The 18,800-nt window shown below is 44.7% G+C and overlaps 1 protein-coding gene across 1 annotated transcript; it reads right to left on the bottom strand.

Moving 5' to 3' along the window:
- Positions 1 to 12,570: 12,570 nt before the first annotated feature.
- rassf10a (Ras association domain family member 10a) lies at positions 12,571 to 16,433 on the bottom strand. The gene has a single exon (XM_030366518.1). It carries the CDS (start codon positions 15,961 to 15,963, stop codon positions 14,440 to 14,442), a length of 1,524 nt encoding a protein of 507 aa, XP_030222378.1. The 5' UTR covers positions 15,964 to 16,433; the 3' UTR covers positions 12,571 to 14,439.
- Positions 16,434 to 18,800: the final 2,367 nt, after the last annotated feature.

Here is an 18,800-nt window from a genome sequence, read left to right on the forward strand (position 1 = left end):
ACAAGTACAACACGTCCGTTTTCAAAGCAACATGTTATCAATAGGCGATGGCCAACGTTGACCTAAGAAAAAGATTCATCTTCAGCGCTAGCTGTAGTCCCCTTCTAAAATAAACACAACAGAGTTGCTAGCATGCGTGTGTGCGTGTTCCCACACCACCCCAAGAGTCTGTTAGTGTTGTGGTGGGAGGGGGGATGTGCGCTGCAGACACCGTCAACACAATAAACAAATGGGTTGAATACAGAGCAGACAGGAAGTCACCCCTTGTTACTCTACTGCTGCATCAAAGCAGAGCCCTAACTCCACTAGCCTTTCTTCTTCCCCTCACCTGTAAACTCTACCTCAGTGCCCCCAGCCCCACTCCGCCCCTGTGCTTGTAATTGTAGCTGGGCCCTCTGAAGTGGCTCACTGGGACCAGTGGGAGCACGGCCAGTGGTGGGAACATGGAGTTTATCCAGAGTTGGTCCCGCTCATATAGTCACTGAATGTGGACCAAATAGGGAGGGAGGATCCGGAGATGGAAACCTGAATAGATTCCTAGAACATTTCCACTACCCAAATAGGCATTTAACTTATTCTCTGATGTTATTATCATCCTTTTAAATAGGTTTGTGTTAGAGTATGAATTTAGATGACGTCTGATGAGATACTGGGCTTGATTACTGTCATGGTTGTAGCAGATGAGTGAGCAGTTGTGCTGAGTCAAGGGCTAGGAAAATGGTGTTACTGCTGAGGTGTATCTGTGCCCCGTACGTCTCTCCCACCCTCCTCCCTTTACTGGGACTTCCTCTCTGCGTCGATCTCCATTGTCCTCCCTTCCCCCCGTCGTGTAATTGAATTTAAATAATACATAGGGTCCGCTGTCTACTGGTGTGTGTGTGTGTGTGTGTGTGTGTGTGTGTGTGTGTGTGTGTGTGTGTGTGTGTGTGTGTGTGTGTGTGTGTGATGGTGTTTGGGTGGGTGCGGGTGTGTCAGTATGTGTGTTAACCTGACGGATGTAACCCAGCCACCTCTACAATCGTCCCGTCACAACGTATCTTCTGCTGCTCAGCTTTGGACATGACACCTGCTGTAAATGTTTCAGCAGTCTCTTTTGTGGCTCCTTTCAGAATGGAAACCCAGCTAAGTTCCCCCATCAGAAGAGCTTAAGCAACGTGTCTTCCTTATTACAAGGAGCTGTCAAACCATCTGCAGTATTCCATGTAGCCCCTAACTCAAACAATGGAAAAAAAAAAGAAAGAAGAAATTCCTTATTTTTCCCTTCCCAGACGGGACATGTCCCTAGTGGAAGATGAAAATATGTATGAAAATGACATTGTGTTCAACGTCTGGTGGGTCTCGGGTTCACTGTAGGTGTTTCCACAGATGCATACAGAGATACGGCCGTGGATCCCATCTCAGATCTCCCCATTGTGCAGCCAAGGCATATCTCGAGTTTATGAATGTTATCATGTGTTTCATGGTGGCATGCTATGTACAACCCCACCACCCGCACAACTCTCTCCTCCGTTTTCTCTATAACAAGCTGTATTTAGTTAATATAATGTCTTTCTTAAATTGTTCTAAGCAAAGAGATATGAATATGTTTAAAATCAGTGAACAGTTACTGCTTACTTGATGAAATTAGACTTTGATATTTGTTTTGTTTTTGTTTTCAACACTTTTAAGCACTTTGGTGTTATTTTAAGAAGAAAACGATTCCACCTGGAAATAGTTATGGGCTTCTTCATGATTTCTTTGATTAAACGCCATTATGTGTGAGTACACATAACGCATCAAAAACACTTGTATGCATGCGCACACGCACATGCACCCACACACACACAGGTTATTTCTCATGCAGGTCATGCCCCAGTGATTATGCAAGAGTTTCCATGATGTTGAGGTCACAAAAGGACCCGTGTATGGTGGGAGTTAGACACTGTCAGTGGTGTGTGTGTGTCTTTGTGTGGTTGTGTGTTTGTATACATACACATACAGACAAATACATTGATAAGTCAGACTATACTTTAGGTTATTGCATGTTCTCCCTTCTAGTAGCTGTCATCTTCTCTCCACCCAAGACACCCATGACGTTCGGCCTCAACAGCCGTCAATACTCTTTTTTTTTTTTTAATGGACTTGCTTTGAGTGTAGAAGTGAGCCCATGAGCACTGGGTGAATAACATGCGGAGTGGGGGGTTCATCCATAGGCCTGCACTGTATAGCTACATTCAGGTCTGCTAATCTCTTAACGGCGGCAAAGGCTTGTGTTTGCGTGGGGTCAGAATTAAGCTGAGCCATTACCATATTGTCAATTCTTCCATGGAATTACCCCCACAGTCGTGCATTGTGTGAAGGGCAGACGGACGGCTAGCTGGAGATGAATGGCTGTTTACCATCCAGTTGGATCTGTCTCCAACCGCACGCAGCTAAAGCCACCATGGCTAACCAGCATCACACACACACACACACACACACACACACACACACACACACACACACACACACACACACACACACACACACACACACACACACACACACACACACACACACACACACACACACACACACACACACACACACACACACACACACACACACAGAGAGAGAGAGAGTGGCTAAATGGATGTAAAGTCCTGCACACACAATCCACTTTCTCCATGGAGAGCATTTAAAGCTTCTCAAGCACACACACACAGACCAAATGAGACATGTTAATCCCAGCGACCAATGGAAGGCTGCTGCTGCCGGACCGGGACCAAGATAGCGGGTCTTACCGGGGTCGGCACAGCATGCTGGGAAAAGCTGCGACCGGTAGGGAGTTAATAGTACAACTTGCATTTCATTGAGTACAGTAGCGCTCTCTTATATGCATGTCTTTAAACACACACCGCACATACAACGTCCACGTAGCCGGTGATTTTACCATTTATTAGTTGAAGGTCTACAAGGTGTACAATTTTAAGGCTGGATCATAGTTCCAAAAATGCAGCTCAAAAGTTGTGTCATATGGTAGAATATAAAATTCATTGATGATCATTTGCATCATGCACATTATGAACCTTTACTCGTTAGATGCATTTGTCCTGTCCTGGGTCACCAGTCTGTGCATGGGGCACGTCTTGTCCTTTTTTGTATTTGTCTGCAATTAAAACAGGGCTGCCTGGCAGGCTGTGCAGCGTCTTCTGCTGAGCTCAGTGTCGCCCTGGGCTATTGACGAAAGACCTGACGTAATCCGTGTCACGCACTGAACTTGAAGTAATCTTTGCTTTGCAGTGTAAACATGAACCTAATGATTCTCTCTCTCTCTCCCGTTTCTTACCTCTTCCCTACCTTTTCCCGTTCCCGTGTCTCCTTTCTCCCCCTGTGTGTGCTCTTCCCAGGGAGCTGTCTTCCAGGCATCAGTCCATGGTTCCCTTTAGGAACGCCCAGGAATCCCAGCTGATCTGAGGCTAAAGAAAGACCGTATGGATGGAGAGGTGCTGAAGACGGAGGGAGGCAACACACCACTGCACTGAATAGTATTTTTTATGAACATAACTTCTTAATAAGACACTTTTGTTGGGGGAAATTATTAATAGAAAGTTTTATAGAAATCCAATCTAATTTGATGGACCACTGGTCTTTGTGTGGCTTAGAAATCCTGTAAGGAATTGAGGTTTACATTTTCTAGTTAGGGTTTTGAAATATCCTCTTTGTTTTGGATATAATATTTCCTTTTGTACATTGAGAAGCTTAATTTAAACTTCTCAGTTTGAACGGGAATACACATGGAATTCCTTGTTTGTGTGTGCATGTCTGCATCGTGATTATGTTGTATGTATACCTACCAGAGCTTGTTCATTCATGTATGTGCACGCATGTTTGCCCACGGTCATTTGCACACTATGAGGGGTTTTCAGCTAGAATTCACTGGAAAGGCTTCCCCCAGCTTCCGGTTGGCCCAGTAAGTTTGTTTGTGCTGTTATTGTCCTTGTCTTTTCTGTAGCTGGAACTGATTAAATATTGAGACACTTCCTAATTGTGATTCATTATTCATTTATTAATATGTCCAGCGTGCGTGAGTGCGTGTTCGTTCACCTGGCTTCCAAAACCACAATTATCTACCTATCTAAATTTTGACTTTCAGTGAGACAAATATTTTACAAATTAATGTCAGGGTTCATGAATTGCTGCCGTAAACTGACACAATCCAAGAAAAGTTAGATTCCATCAATGGATAGATGATGGAAAAAGGGGCTTGTGTATAGAAAGTCACTCGACCATTTCTGTTATTACTAAACCAACATTAGGACTAAAACCATTGTTATTGAAATAGACTCTACTCTTACCTCTCCTTTCTACTTTGCATCTACTCACAATTCCTTGCTGCTTACGATATTTTTACCAAATTGGTAAACTGGTCCCTTTTATGCTGTTATTATCTAACTTATTTCTAGCCTTTCCCTGTCACTCATTTCCTCCCTCCCAATGTTCTCTCACCTTGACTGTTTGAATAACTGGTTTTGAAACAAATTCATGATGAAGTCAAATCGTCACAAAAGAAAGAGTTGAAATTGATCAGCCGTGACAACCTCGTCTCTCTCTCGCTCTCGCTCTCTCTCTCTCTTCCTCTCTCCCTCTCTCTCACTTTCTCTCTCTCTCTCTCTCTCTCTCTCTCTCTCTCTCTCTCTCTCTCTCTCTCTCTCTCTCTCTCTCTCTCTCTCTCTCTCTCTCTCTCTCTCTCTCTCTCTCTCGTTTTCTCTCTCTCTCTCCCTCTCTCTCTCTCTCTCTCTCTCTCTCTCTCTCTCTCTCTCTCTCTCTCTGTGTTGAAAAGCGTTCCTGTCAGCCTTGGTGACCTATTAACAGCTGTGGAATGTGCGGTGCGTCCCTCTCTGACCCTATAGCCTTGAGGTCCGGGCGTTCAAGAGCAGAGTAATGGGGAGGCGTGGGCTCGATAGAGCAGTTCCCTATATGTGTACCTCTATGTCTCTTTGAGTCACAGCAGGTTTGGCATATTTACATTTCTTCACCCTCTGTCAATATGGTTACTGGAAACTGTATTAATTAACTGTTCCACTCACTGCATCTACTGCCTTGTCAGTGTAGTTCCAAGGAATATCAAATTATGATCATTTTAAATAATGTATTCTTTAATAATTACATTCATATAAACAGGCGTTATACTAGGGAGAGAGAGAGACAAAGAAAGTGTTGAGTGACTGATCACCGGTTTACACCAGAGGGTGAAATGCATGATATTGAAGACATAATTGTATGTTTACAAGTAATTGGAAAGTAATTATGAATTTAACAAATATATCATTTTGAATAGAAGAAATACAAACTACTTTTTTTCTTTAAGAAGAGATGATAATGATGATGGTACTAATAATTTCTTCTGATTCTGTGCACATAATCAACAAGGCCCAGGCGGCGCTGTCCTCCGCCTACGTTGTCACAACTTCTACACTACCTAATTTTGATTTTATGATAATTGCCTAGATGAGGGGTTTTTAAAGGCCATTTAAAGCGGTTACAATGCACTATACCCTGCCTTCGTTTCCATTACACCCATCAAGAGCAGCCAGCAAAAATAAAAGCCCATAATAGCCTCCTGAACATGTTGACAAGACAAGATTCAAATGGTGCGTCTTCCAGTTTTTTTTCTTGAGGAAGTGCAGTGGTAGGTGCACTGTGCTATGTTTCATATTGTTATTCATCTTTTCCACCGACAACTGCCCTGTGTAATCCTACCATATGGGACTGCAAGGTCGGCTGAGCATAACTTGAAACAAATCTGGAGTTAGTTGAAGGGCATCTTTGGTATCTCACTCAATGCCATAGAGTTCTCAGTCACACACACACACACACACACACACACACACACACACACACACACACACACACACACACACACACACACACACCATAGCGCAGGTGTCAAATAGAGCTGTGAACCGGGTGTGAACATCATAGTTTACCTTTCCCTAATCTTTATCCCATCTTATCACCGTGGGTGAAACGCTGTCTGCTAAACCTACTGCACCCGTATGACGCTCACTTCCTGTTCCCAGGCCCTCAGGAAGCAAGGCTCTACGGCTGATTGGTGTCTAGCTTTGCCACTACATGCCCGCCTGTTCTAGTCGAGTGTTTGCATGTCGTTTTTTGTAAACAGTTAATAAGTAGAGCCTTACTTATTATTGCCATTATTATTATTAGGGTGCTATGCTGCCAAGCTTGTAAGATGGTACAGCGATTCCCCCCGTGCTGCTGCTGGAGGGATCCAGTTAAACAAAACAGTAAATGATTGGTGGTTGTGTTTGGCCGTGGACAGGATTACGTTTGTTCTATTTGTTTTTTGAAATACTGTGGAGGGGGAATTGAAATCGCAGATTGCATCTTTGAAGAGTCTTTAAATGAACCAGAGGTTTATTGTTTGAATAGTCTTCTAATGAATCAGTGGTTTATTGTTTGGTACATATTGCATAACAAATCTATGTAGTGAATCTTTGCGTGTTTGTGCGGTTGGTCCTCGTCAGTGTGTGTTTGTTCTAATCTCTCGGCAACGCCTTGCCACCTGTTCCGCCGATAGGCCTGGCAGGTTGGATTCATGCAGTTGATTTACGTCCACTCGTGGTTAGAGTTGACATTTAAGATGTCTCAGGCCGTGACCTGCTCTCAATAGGGTTTCCTTGTTTTGATTTGAACATGAAAACGTATACTTCATATTAGTAAAAACAAAGGCAGTAGGACCTGGACCCATGGCAATGTTTATAGGATATTGTGTAATAATCACGTGTGTACTGCTTCTTGTCTCCTTCTGCCCAATGAGGCTACTCTACCGATTTGCTTATTTGCTTTATTTGCTTATGAATTACCTTGAATATTTATATATTTAATATTAATATAATATTTTTTAATGACTATGCGCTAAGGGGTGGGGTGTACTGCATGGCTGGGATTGTGTTTGTGAGGGGTACAACGTATCATTATCAGAGCATTAAGTCAGGAGTCTGTGATTATCAACCTTTCCTTGTTCCAAGAAACGTAGACTGTGGGACACATCTTTTGTGGAAGCCTACAATAATATAATTACAACACTGCTGCAATAGGAGGATGAATTGCGTTGGCCACTTTTGCCATGTATTGTCCTTGAGCAAACATGACTAGGCAATTCCAACCATATAATGCTTTATCAACATATACTATACATCCGTGGTCAGGGGCGCCACACACGATGACAACCACATTTCCTGTGAGGCCAGCTATGCTGATGTTGATGGTGATTTACTTCTTCACTCTTGGACTCCAGACGACCTGCCCCTCAGGTTTATAGTCCAAAGCAAAAAAAAAGATGACACGGATGCAAATAAATGGACTGGAAGAGTCTGTCATTCGCCTGCCACCTCCCTTCCGTGCCTGCTGTCGAGACGAGAGGAGAAACTAGCCCACAGCAAGAACAGGCTTATCAAGTCCATAAACTTCAAGGCCTTGTCCTCCTTCCAACAGCTCTATAAATCACTGTGTCTCCCTCGCTGGCCCACGCTGTTCATTCGTCTCCCTTTGTCTACTTTGCCAGTGCTATTAATTCTATCTCTGCTCTCCATCGGGGGTTTTATGACAACATTAAGTATAGACTGAGTTGCAGCTTGCAGGGTGGCGCATGGATGTGAATCTGTGTAATATGCGATATGAATTTTCTTAAGAGGGGTAATAAAACGGGGGTAGTGTCCTTGCATGCTGCTCAACAGCCGAGCATCAGTTAGGAGCCCTAACAGCACAGCAGCCAGCTCAGCTTTGGGATTGGTTGCTAATCATTATGAGTGCTTGTTAGATTGCAGTTTGATAAGTTGTCGTCCGAATAATGAACCTAGCCCCGGCGCTGGCTTCCGTTAAATGACTGCAGACGCAGCACTTTTGGTCCAACCATCAAACATTACCGATGCCAAGACGGAACCGGTTGGCACGACCAGCCGGCCGAGGACATAAACAATTTATTAAGTTCCCAGTAAATATGTGGTGTCGAGGTATAGGCTTTACCATTCCGTTAGCTCGCTCTTATCAGGGGCCACAGATTTTGAATAATCGGAACTTTGCCTGAAAGAGGTCATGGATTTGTTTGTTTTTCTAGCATCAAATCAAAAAGCCAAAGGGAAAGAAAGTTGATTAAAAAATCAACTTTTGCAAATGTTTCCACGGTTGCAGGGGGACGCTGAGCCCCTTTTTCCGCCCTGAGTCTCTGTCTCTGCCTCTGTCTCTGTCTCTGTCTCTGTCTCTGTCTCTGTCTCTCTCTGTCTCTCTCTCTCTCTCTTAATCTTCTCGCTATCCCGTGATCGCTCCCTCTATCGTGCCGTGTGTCCCTGTGAGCCCCAGCCCACCGCGCCATGTGGCGGGGGTGCGGGTGTGACTTCTCTAAGTGCCTCATAATGGCCCCCCCCGCCTTCTGAGCCTCTCATCAGGTCCCATCCTAATCCATCCCGACACGGCAGGACCAGCCGCCCGGCTGTTCCCCCTTCATTATTCATAACGCCTTACGCCTTACACACACACACACACACACACACACACACACACACACACACACACACACACACACACACACACACACACACACACACACACACACACACACACACACTATAACACACACACACTATAACACACACACACACACACACACACTATAACACACACACTATAACACACACAGTAGGCTTTCTTAGATCATAGACAAGCTTAAAATGATTTGCTCCGATCCTGGACTGGTTTTGCTGTAATAGGCATTCCCTCAAGCCACGCATGTAGTGGTTATCCCAGTCAGGATGTCTTTCCTGTAACCAGTGTGACATTCAGGGAAGTGGAAGGAAGCGTCGGAACTCGACTCGACCCATTCTGTGTCCTTTTGCTGCCGCTGGCCTTGCAGGCTACAATAATAGGAACAGTGATTAACACAAATGACGTCTAAAGGTTGAATAAAGGATCAACTATTAAATAAGTAATGATGCTATGGCAGACAGCTCGGGTCAGGGATCCCTTGGTTATGGTTCAATGCTCGGTGCATGCTATAATGGATAACTGGCGTTGGGGAGGGGTGTAATGTGCTTGGAATATGATATGAAGGATGCCTGTTAGGAATCACCTGCAGGTAGCTGGGTCGTCATGGAGTACCTGCACAGCCCAGAGAGAGGACGGGGGGATGCTGGTTCCCGGTGGGTTGGACACATGTGGATTGATGGGGATTAATCCTCTGGCGTCGACTTCAGAGGAGCGGCCGCTTCAGGACATAGAGGCAGGACTTACCTCTAAATACACACACACACACACACACACACACACACACACACACACATGTAGACATGCACGCACGTGCACACACAAATACACATACACATGCACACACACAGACACATCCACACGCATCCAGAACTTCAAGTTATGCTGGACGTCTGGAAAGTAAATATTTAAAATACTTTAAATGCTAAAATGTCTGTCGCCAGCGGCTATGTCACCCACACGCAAACATGACCCAAAACACACGGAAGACCACACATAATAACTTACTAAGTACTACAGCTATAACTAACAGTGTGCTTTATGTCCATACTGTTATTTCTAATATTATGCCTGTAGTGGTTTTCTTCGTGTTGTTGATATCTTTGTAGCCATCATTAGTTCTGTTCCCCAGTGCCGCTACTGCACGCTCGTGAATCACACAGCTTAGGCAGCCTGGATGTGTATTTAAAGCTCTGCCAATGACAATTTGATTCATAGTTGTGTCCAGCTGTTTATTAGGGCTGCAGGATACGCAGTCCCATAGCAGGTGCCTCACATACACACATGCACGCACCAATACGCACACACATTTGCTCTATGTCTCTCATAAACACTCACACAGTCTCTCAGGGTGTCTCAAACACACACACACACACACACACACACACCCTTTTACCCCCTCACATTCCCGGACACACACACTGTTTCACACACGCTCTCTTACACTTGTAGTTACGTCTACTGGCTTTCCGCAGGGATTAGCACCCCATGACGTGTGTGTGCATGCATACTCACACACACTCACACAGACACAGTCATGTTCCCATGCACACACATACACACACATGTTCACACACTATACTCTTTCATCCAGGATGAACAGCTGTTATTGGGTTCTCTCTCTCTCACACACTTTTTCTCTCTCAGTATCTCTCTCCCACACACACACTATTTTCTCTCACTCTCTACCTCTCTTCCTAGCTCACACACACACACACACACACACACACACACACACACACACACACACACACACACACACACACACACACACACACACACACACACACACACACTCTTTCACTGTTCTCGTTCCGTCACTCTCATTCTATTCTATATCTGGAAGATTTTCTCTCTGTTCTTATTTTTTGGAGATGTCTTCAAGGTGAACCAATTCCTACCTGGTGTCCTAATGATAATAACACAATGACATAATCATCTGGCAGTTTGAAATAAAATAGACTGAACCCCAGGGCTGGAGGAGCATTGATGGGAGTCTTGCTTGGACTGGAACACAGGAACACTAGGCAGACACACTCACACACACACACATTTATATCCATAGAGAATCTTTGAGACCATATTTTACATGTCCGGTTATAAAGACTCTAGTGTTTTTGGTGGAAGACATGGTGAACAGCTGCTCCTTAGCTGACCACACACACACACACACACACACACACACACACACACACACACACACACACACACACACACACACACACACACACACACACACACACACACACACACACCCCACCGCACGCCACACCACCAGAGGGCTCAGCGCTGAGACGTAGGCCTACGTTCAAATGCACGCTCATGCTGCACATGCTTGCATAACCTCAGCCGGCATCACTTTCCCTGCATGCGTGTGTATGAGTGTGTGTGTGTGTGTGTGTGTGTGTGTGTGTGTGTGTGTGTGTGTGTGTGTGTGTGTGTGTGTGCAAGTATGTGCGCGTGCGTGTGTTTGGGGGAGCGGGATAATGAAGAGACAGATGCACTCACTCAAACAGACAGACAGACAGACAGAGACAAACACACGCACAGTGTGCCCCTGAGCCTGTCAAGTGTGCTTCCATAGAGTCCAGACGGACAGGCCGGAGAGTGTGAGGAGCTGGCCCCCAAATCCAATGGCCAAACAGTAGATCTGACTCCCATCACACACACACAGCCTGAACACGGAGACCAGAGCACCACTCACACTAAGAGGCTAGAGCAGACACATGAAACCACCCCTGGCTAGTCATCGCAGCCAACAGTCCACCAATGGTTGAAGAGAGAAGCCAGGACTTGTAAGATCCCTGATTAATAAAACAGCTGATTGGGGTGCAGGCATGGATCTGGTATCAGGTAGAGAAAGCGTTGTCTCCTCTGACCGCTTTGCATGGGATTAGATTAGGTACAGGCCGACGATTGAGGAATCTTATCAGTTAACGTCATGGTTAATTTCACTGTTGAGGATGAATGAAACAGCAGACTGTACCACTAGAGAGGCAGCAGAGGCTTATGTTCAAAATAAAGGGGCAACAAAACACGTACACAAGGATGTTCATGGTTTACCGGAGACAGTAGTCACCAGAGAGGCCTCGTCTGTGAGGCTGCTCATACGAAAGTTACGGTGAAGAGCTTTTTAAAATGACTAAACAGCAATACAATAGCAAACACTACCCAGTTCCCTTCTGAACATGTGTTAAAAGTTATATTGGCCTACATTTTTGAACATGTGAGGACAAAAAAGAGAAACCATTGAAAATTGTTTTTATAAATATCGATTTCTTACCTGTAGTAAATTCAGTTAGTTGCTTATACTTTACACTAAGTGTGGTTTATTTTTTTTTGAATTAAATTACATGAAACTGGAAGCAGATAACCTAGAAGTAGGAGGAAGATTTCTCAGAAGTATAAAGTACATTACATAGATGTAGGAGATATATCTATACATTGGCTTGGCTACCCCATGGCATGTTTTATATATTCCGGTCTGCATGTAAACTATAACCTATCTATAACCTAAACTATAATCTAGCCTTGCTACGTCTATTCAAAGGCAATATAAGTTACATGAGGTTATGATATAGATAGGTTTGTTTCATCCTAAGATTTGATCATCGATATTTGAAAATCCTACAATGACACTGGTGCATCTACTATGTGCAGTGATGCACCAGTGTCACTGCAGTCAATCTTCTAGATGTCACACAGAGATCAGCATTACATTGGTAGCTAAAGTCTGTTTACAGTCTGGAATGCATGCTTGTTAAAAGGGCATTTGCTCTCGGGATTATCAGCCAACTGCAATTAGGTTGTGCATCAGACAAGTTTGACGTACGCACAAACCCTGAAACGCAGCCACACCTTTCTCTGACAAGGCACTGTCCACAGGCGGAGCGGCGGTACATTCAGAACATTCCCATAAACCACCTTCATTTTAAACAACAGCCAACATTGAACTACTATAGGCCTACAAATATGGAAAAATTAATCAATCGACAATATCTTATCCACAGGTCGATCGATTGGAATGAAAACACACCACAAGGCAGAACATAATGTTATACTGTTTATTTCAACAGCGATGGTCGGTCTGTCAGTGTTGAACAGACACGGTGGTGACTGGACGCGTCCACGGTTGATTGAACCACGGAGCACAATGTCAAGCAGTCGGAGGAAATGTCTGTTTGCAGGAAGTGACATTTTACCTTTCGATAGACAAAAGTACACTTGCAATTGTCAAGACAAACAAAGGAAACGGCAAACATACAGGCATTGAGTTTAGTGTACAGAATGATGCTGTCCATCGTATTGATCGGGTTATTTGGATTGGGAATCCGATGTTAAAAGCCATTGCTACAGGGCTTAAGCTTTTACTTTGATCTATTGGTTATTGAGTTCATATGCACAACATTAACTGGATGTTTGAGCTCATATTTATTCCAAGAACTACATTAATGGATGCATCTAGTGTAACACACAAACACACACACGTACACAGACACACACACACACACACACACACACACACATACACACAGGTACACACACACGTACACACACACACATGTACACACACAGTACGTTTGGTCTTTGAAACACCTTAGGAAAGGCATGACTGATTCCAGTTTAGAGAAATTAAGAGACGCAATACTATATTTAGAAGTTATTTAAGACTTGGTTGGCCATCTAAATAAGTGCTTGTATTGTGATGTTACTGTTGATCTCAGGGTTTTTGAAAGGGTTGTGTGTTGGAATGAAGGTATATGGGAAACATGAAAGAACCAGAGAGCAACCTGAAGCACAAGTATGAGAGTCAATAGATCTGCAAAACATGAAAACTAACCTGACATGGGAATTTGATGTGCAACAAAAATGATCTATGCACTGTATTTAGTATGGTGATCTATTGCAATTTCCTCTGAAAAGTGAATGAATACTAACAATATTACAAACCAGCTGAGCAAAAGCTGTCTTGGTTCCAAACATAAGAAATACTTTTAGATTCTTAGACCCAATGGGTATAGGATTATCAAAATACTTTGATAATAATAAAAAATCCTTATTCATCATTTTTTTTAACTACATGAGGGCTACTGGCAAAATGTCAAAGTGAAGAACACTTTGTATCATTCTCTATCCCTTAATGTTTACAATGTCAGTAGGCCTATACATATATTTTAATCCATCTGGGTCTAATATTCGAGTCAAATCAGAACATCAGCAAGATTGGTTTGAGAGCTAAACCCAAAGTATTAAATGTGCCTGAAGTTTGGAGAAAGAGATAAATCAATGTTATCCTTTTGTGGTTTTTTTACACGTTATTTGATATCAGCATAGGGAAGACTTGGAGTGTAGCAAAAAAAAGAAAACAAATCTTTTCTACACATTGTGGTTAGATAGGCCTAGGCCTAGTCTAGATTTTTAACAGTGCCTTTCGAACAAATAAACACTGCCATATTGTCACACTTACTGCCTGATAAAAATATATAGATAACAAACAAACTTTAACCAAGTTGACCTTAACACACTATATATTCATAATGCATGCTATGAGTACATGTGTTATGTGTTAATACTTCAGGATCACACTTATCTTCACATATTACTGGTCTGCCTACCAAATATGATAGTTATTGCTATATTAGAGGCCATGCCTGAAACAAGAATGTGTCCTAGATCTGAAGGGTAATGCTATCCGTCTCTATGTTGTTCATGGACTCGTGGTAAGTTGTCTCGTTGCAACGGTGGAGGCGCAGTAAACTGAAACTGAACTGAGGTGCGATTTTGCATTGTATTTTTGTAAGAGAGAACGAACGATTGATATTTCCTTGCACGGTGAACGTCAACACAGATGTCAATGCCCCTGAGTGTGTGTCTTTCATATTGCATATTAAGTAGCGCGGTGTAGTCCTGTTCGCGAGGTCATACCAGTGACTCGCAGACGGGCGGGTTGTCTGAGTCCTGGCTGTGCATGGAACTGAGTCCCGTGTCCGAGTCGTCGTCGTTCATAATGCACGTACTGGACAGACCTCTCGCCTGGTCCACCCAGCCGCTGCCCTTATCCATAGCAGCAGGAGAAGAAGAGGAGGAGACCAGGGCCTCCACCACCACCGTCGTCCCTGCGCCACCCTGCTCACAGACGGTCAGTTCTTTATTCAACCTTTCCACCTCCATCGTCTCCACCTTTGCCAGTAGGTCCAACAGTTCCTTCTCCTTGGCCTCCCACATGTCGAGACTGAGGTCAAGGTCTCCTTTGACCGTCTGTAAGTCCGTGTTGAGTCGCAGGCCGATGTACAGACTGGTGTCCAGCTGAGTCTTGATCCTCTCCTCCTCCAGCGCCAGGTCGTTCTCCGACAGGCCCTCCACGTCTGCTTCTGCGGCGGCGGGAGGGGCTCGGGGGTGGGGCAGGGGCTCAGGTGCGGCGGTAGCAGCGGCCACGGACAGGGTGATGTCGGCCGAGCCCCCGAGGCTCTCCGCGTCCCGACCCCCCAGCTCCTCGCGCCGCCGCCTCATCCACCGCTGGTTGAGCTCCTCTTGCAGCTGGCCGGTGATGCTCTCCACGAGCGCCTCTCGTTCCGTTAGTTCCTCCTCGAGACGCACCATCTCCTCGCACCTGCTCGCGTATTCCTCAAACTGCGCGACCGCCTCCGTGGTGGTCGCGCCGCGCGCGTCCAGCCACCCGGCTTTGCGTTTGCAGTCTGAAAAAGTTTTAATCTCCGCACTCATCTCCACCATATATGTGTCCTGCACATAGTTGACGCCGTGTCTCTTGATCCTGTCAAAGTGCACCTTTGCCTCATACCTCTCTATCTCCTTGTCCAGCTCCTTGATCCTATGGATCTGCTGGCGAATGGTGTGGTCCTGGGAAATCACCAAGTGGACCAGCGTCTCCATTTTCTCCATGGAGACTTTGTCTTTGGAGACGTTCGTCTCCTCTCTCTTTTTGTTCATCTTATCCAGCTTCCTGAAGGCCTTCCTCACCACGCGTCTCTGCTTGTCCTGCTGCGAGAGGTTGGCGCCCGCCGCGGCGGTCCAGCCGGCCTTGGCGGACCCCTTCAGCGGCACCCCTCCGAGGCCGGCGGGACAGCTGCTGTCTTTGCTCTGCACAACGCGCGCCTCCGCGCTCCGCGGTCCGTTGTTGGGCAGCGACGCCTCGTTTTTCACTAGGACGAAGCGCACGTTCTCCTGTTCTTCGCCCCAAGCGCTCCACAGGCGGAGGATTTTGGTCTTGTTGGGTAAGATCCTCTCGAAGCCTCTCCATTTCTCCACCACGCAGTAGGACTGCGGGGGACCGGACAGCATGGACGCCGAGGCGCCCTGCTGCACGTTCTGGTCCTCCAGGAGGACTTTGACCACATCGGCGCAGGTGGTTCGTTTGGACACGCCGGAGACCAGCTTCTCCTCCCGGCAGACCCACACGGAGAGTTTCCCCTCCTCCGGTTCCATCCCCGGATCACTTCACGACAAGGTCCGGTGAACTCGATTGAACCCTCTTCGCCCAAACAGCCCAAGAAGTCTGGGTGTGAAAGTAACACACACACACACACACACACGCACGCACACACACACACACACACGCCTGGCAACTTTTAGGTCATTGGCTTGAAATAATGTCGTCTGCTTCCATGTCCACTGGAGAAGGAAGGTGCGTTAAATGTGCCGTGCGTCCCGCGCGCAGACGTAGACTTTTGCCAAACTGATTGCCGGCGTTTGTAGTGTAGTTCCAGAGTGTTGATCCGCAACTAAATCCATTCATATTATGATGACTTCCTAGTCAAGCCTAGATGTCTGAGTGTATATTATATCACCACCTCATTGTGGTCGGTTCGGTTCTTCTTCTCCCACCTTGCGCGCTCTAGAGAGGAGAGGTTTGTCCTTCCTCCTCGGTAGGCGCACGTTCCTCTGGCCCGGGACAAAACAGAAGAGCGCAATCCCCTGCGAAGAAAGTGACACGCCCCCTTCTCTCTCTCTCTCTCTCTCTCTCTCTCTCTCTCTCTCTCTCTCTCTCTCTCTCTCTCTCTCTCTCTCTCTCTCTCTCTCTCTCTCTCTCTCTCTCTCTCTCTCTCTCTCTCTCTCTCTCTCTCTCTCTCTCTCTCTCTCTCTCTCTCTCTCTCTCTCTCTCTCTGTAATTGGCAGGAGAATATTTGTTTGTGAATTGGCCACGTTTGTTCGAGTAATCGAACAAAAGAAAAAAGCAGCCCTAATAATACCCTTAACAACCACCACATTAAAAAGTAAGAAAATAAAACAACTGATGTAATCAAATGTATTGTATTTCAAATGTACAGCGATGAACAATGTCTTGGTTTACTTTTACAGTGGGGTTTGTGTTTCATCGGGAGGTCATTTGTGATCAAAGCCATTGATACAAGCTTTGTTGCTGAGATTACCTTTTTCTATTTCACATAAAATATGTGCATACATTTTCTGTTGATGTTAGCGGAAATACTAATTTTGCATAATTTCGGTTTAATCTCTGGTTAATCTCTCTCTCTCTCTCTCTCTCTCTCTCTCTCTCTCTCTCTCTCTCTCTCTCTCTCTCTCTCTCTCTCTCTCTCTCTCTCTCTCTCTCTCTCTCTCTCTCTCTCTCTTTTCTCTCTCTCTCTCTCTCTCTCTCTCTCTCTCTCTCTCTCTCTCTCTCTCTCTCTCTCTCTCTCTAGTAAATTTCGGAGTGCTTTTTATGTATACGAATGAATTCAGATTGATTGGAAATCCGGGATAGCTAAACTAAGTTTTGCACGACCAGCAGACCAATAGTGAGTGTATTTAGTATGCATTTAGCCTACTCAGCTGCTTACATCTGAATACCTACAAGGCCTAAAGACAACTGCTTTGTGGATAATGAAGCATAGTGGAACTGTGCTATGTATTACAACAACTGCATCAGAGGACTACTGCCCTGGACGTCCGCCGTATTGCGTTTTTCCTGTAATCTGCACTTTGACCATTTGGTCAAGTTATGGTTGATTTAACATATGCTGTGGGGGAAAGGGATTTAAGTGTGTGTGTGTGTGTGTGTGTGTGTGTGTGTGTGTGTGTGTGTGTGTGTGTGTGTGTGTGTGTGTGTGTGTGTGTGTGTGTGTGCGCCCGCCCGCGTGCGTGCGTGCGTGCGTGCGTGCGTGCATGCGTCCGTGCTTGCGTGTGTGTGTCATGTACATTGTATTACCTTATAATACCCTGTTTCCGGCTGCTTGTTTTTATCCATAAGAGAGAGATTGTTTGTTGTTGATGAAACAGCGAAGGTTTAATGGAGCTGAGACGCAGCATCTCATTCAAAGCGGTTGTCTATATGCCTGCCGGCTCGGAGATAACACAAGGAACCTGATTCTGAGCACATTCAGGGGGAACACCCAGACTGTGCATGTCTCGATCTGTGATGTGATCTGTAAAATAGCATTAACGTCACATTTAATGAACAAATATATGCAAATCATCACATGCATACACATGTGCACATACTCACAATCAGAAGATCTAAATAAGGAGAGGTCTATTATGAGTGTTTGCCGAGATGTATCTGCTGATTTCCTTCAAAGTGATCACATATGTCTATCAGGCAACGCAGATTTATTTATCAATCACCATTCAAACACAAGGTATTTCATAGTGCTTTACAGAGAAAGAAGTCACACTTTAAAACATTAAAGAGACAATCTTCCACAGATAATAATAAAGGGGGGACGGCATTTCATCTCACTTGTATTTCGGTACAGCAGACTTAATATGAATTTGGACAGCATACTTTGGATTCATCTAAAGTGATGTAGGTCATCAAATTTGTATAGGAAAAATGTATGCATACCTAGACAGACTCTATTTGATACAATCACACATCTAGATTGACCTTTTCATAATTACCGGTATTAGTGTTGTGTCTCCACCTGATGGTCATTAAGGAGGTTACAACAACAAGAACAACAACAACAACTCTAGTCTACTCTTTGTTGAGACATACCCTCATACAGAAAATTAACTGTTGTGCCCCAGTTTGAAGAAATATATGTATATATCATATTTTCATTCATTCATGCATGTAAGGAGCAGATGTCAGTAATCTCACAGGGGTGACTCTTACGAACGAGACCAATTATTTCAAGCCATGAATGAATTAGATATATATATATAAATAGATATATAAAAAGTACACCATACTAATACAGTGCATGTATTTATAAAAAGATATATAATTTACCGTTACCCCCAACACGTTTTACTCTATTTAACCACCAATTATAAATTATAAGTGCGGTGATCATCAGCAAGAACTACATATCCCACAATCC

Source organism: Gadus morhua, chromosome 9 (genome assembly GCF_902167405.1).
Source record: "Gadus morhua chromosome 9, gadMor3.0, whole genome shotgun sequence".
Taxonomy (NCBI): domain Eukaryota; kingdom Metazoa; phylum Chordata; class Actinopteri; order Gadiformes; family Gadidae; genus Gadus; species Gadus morhua.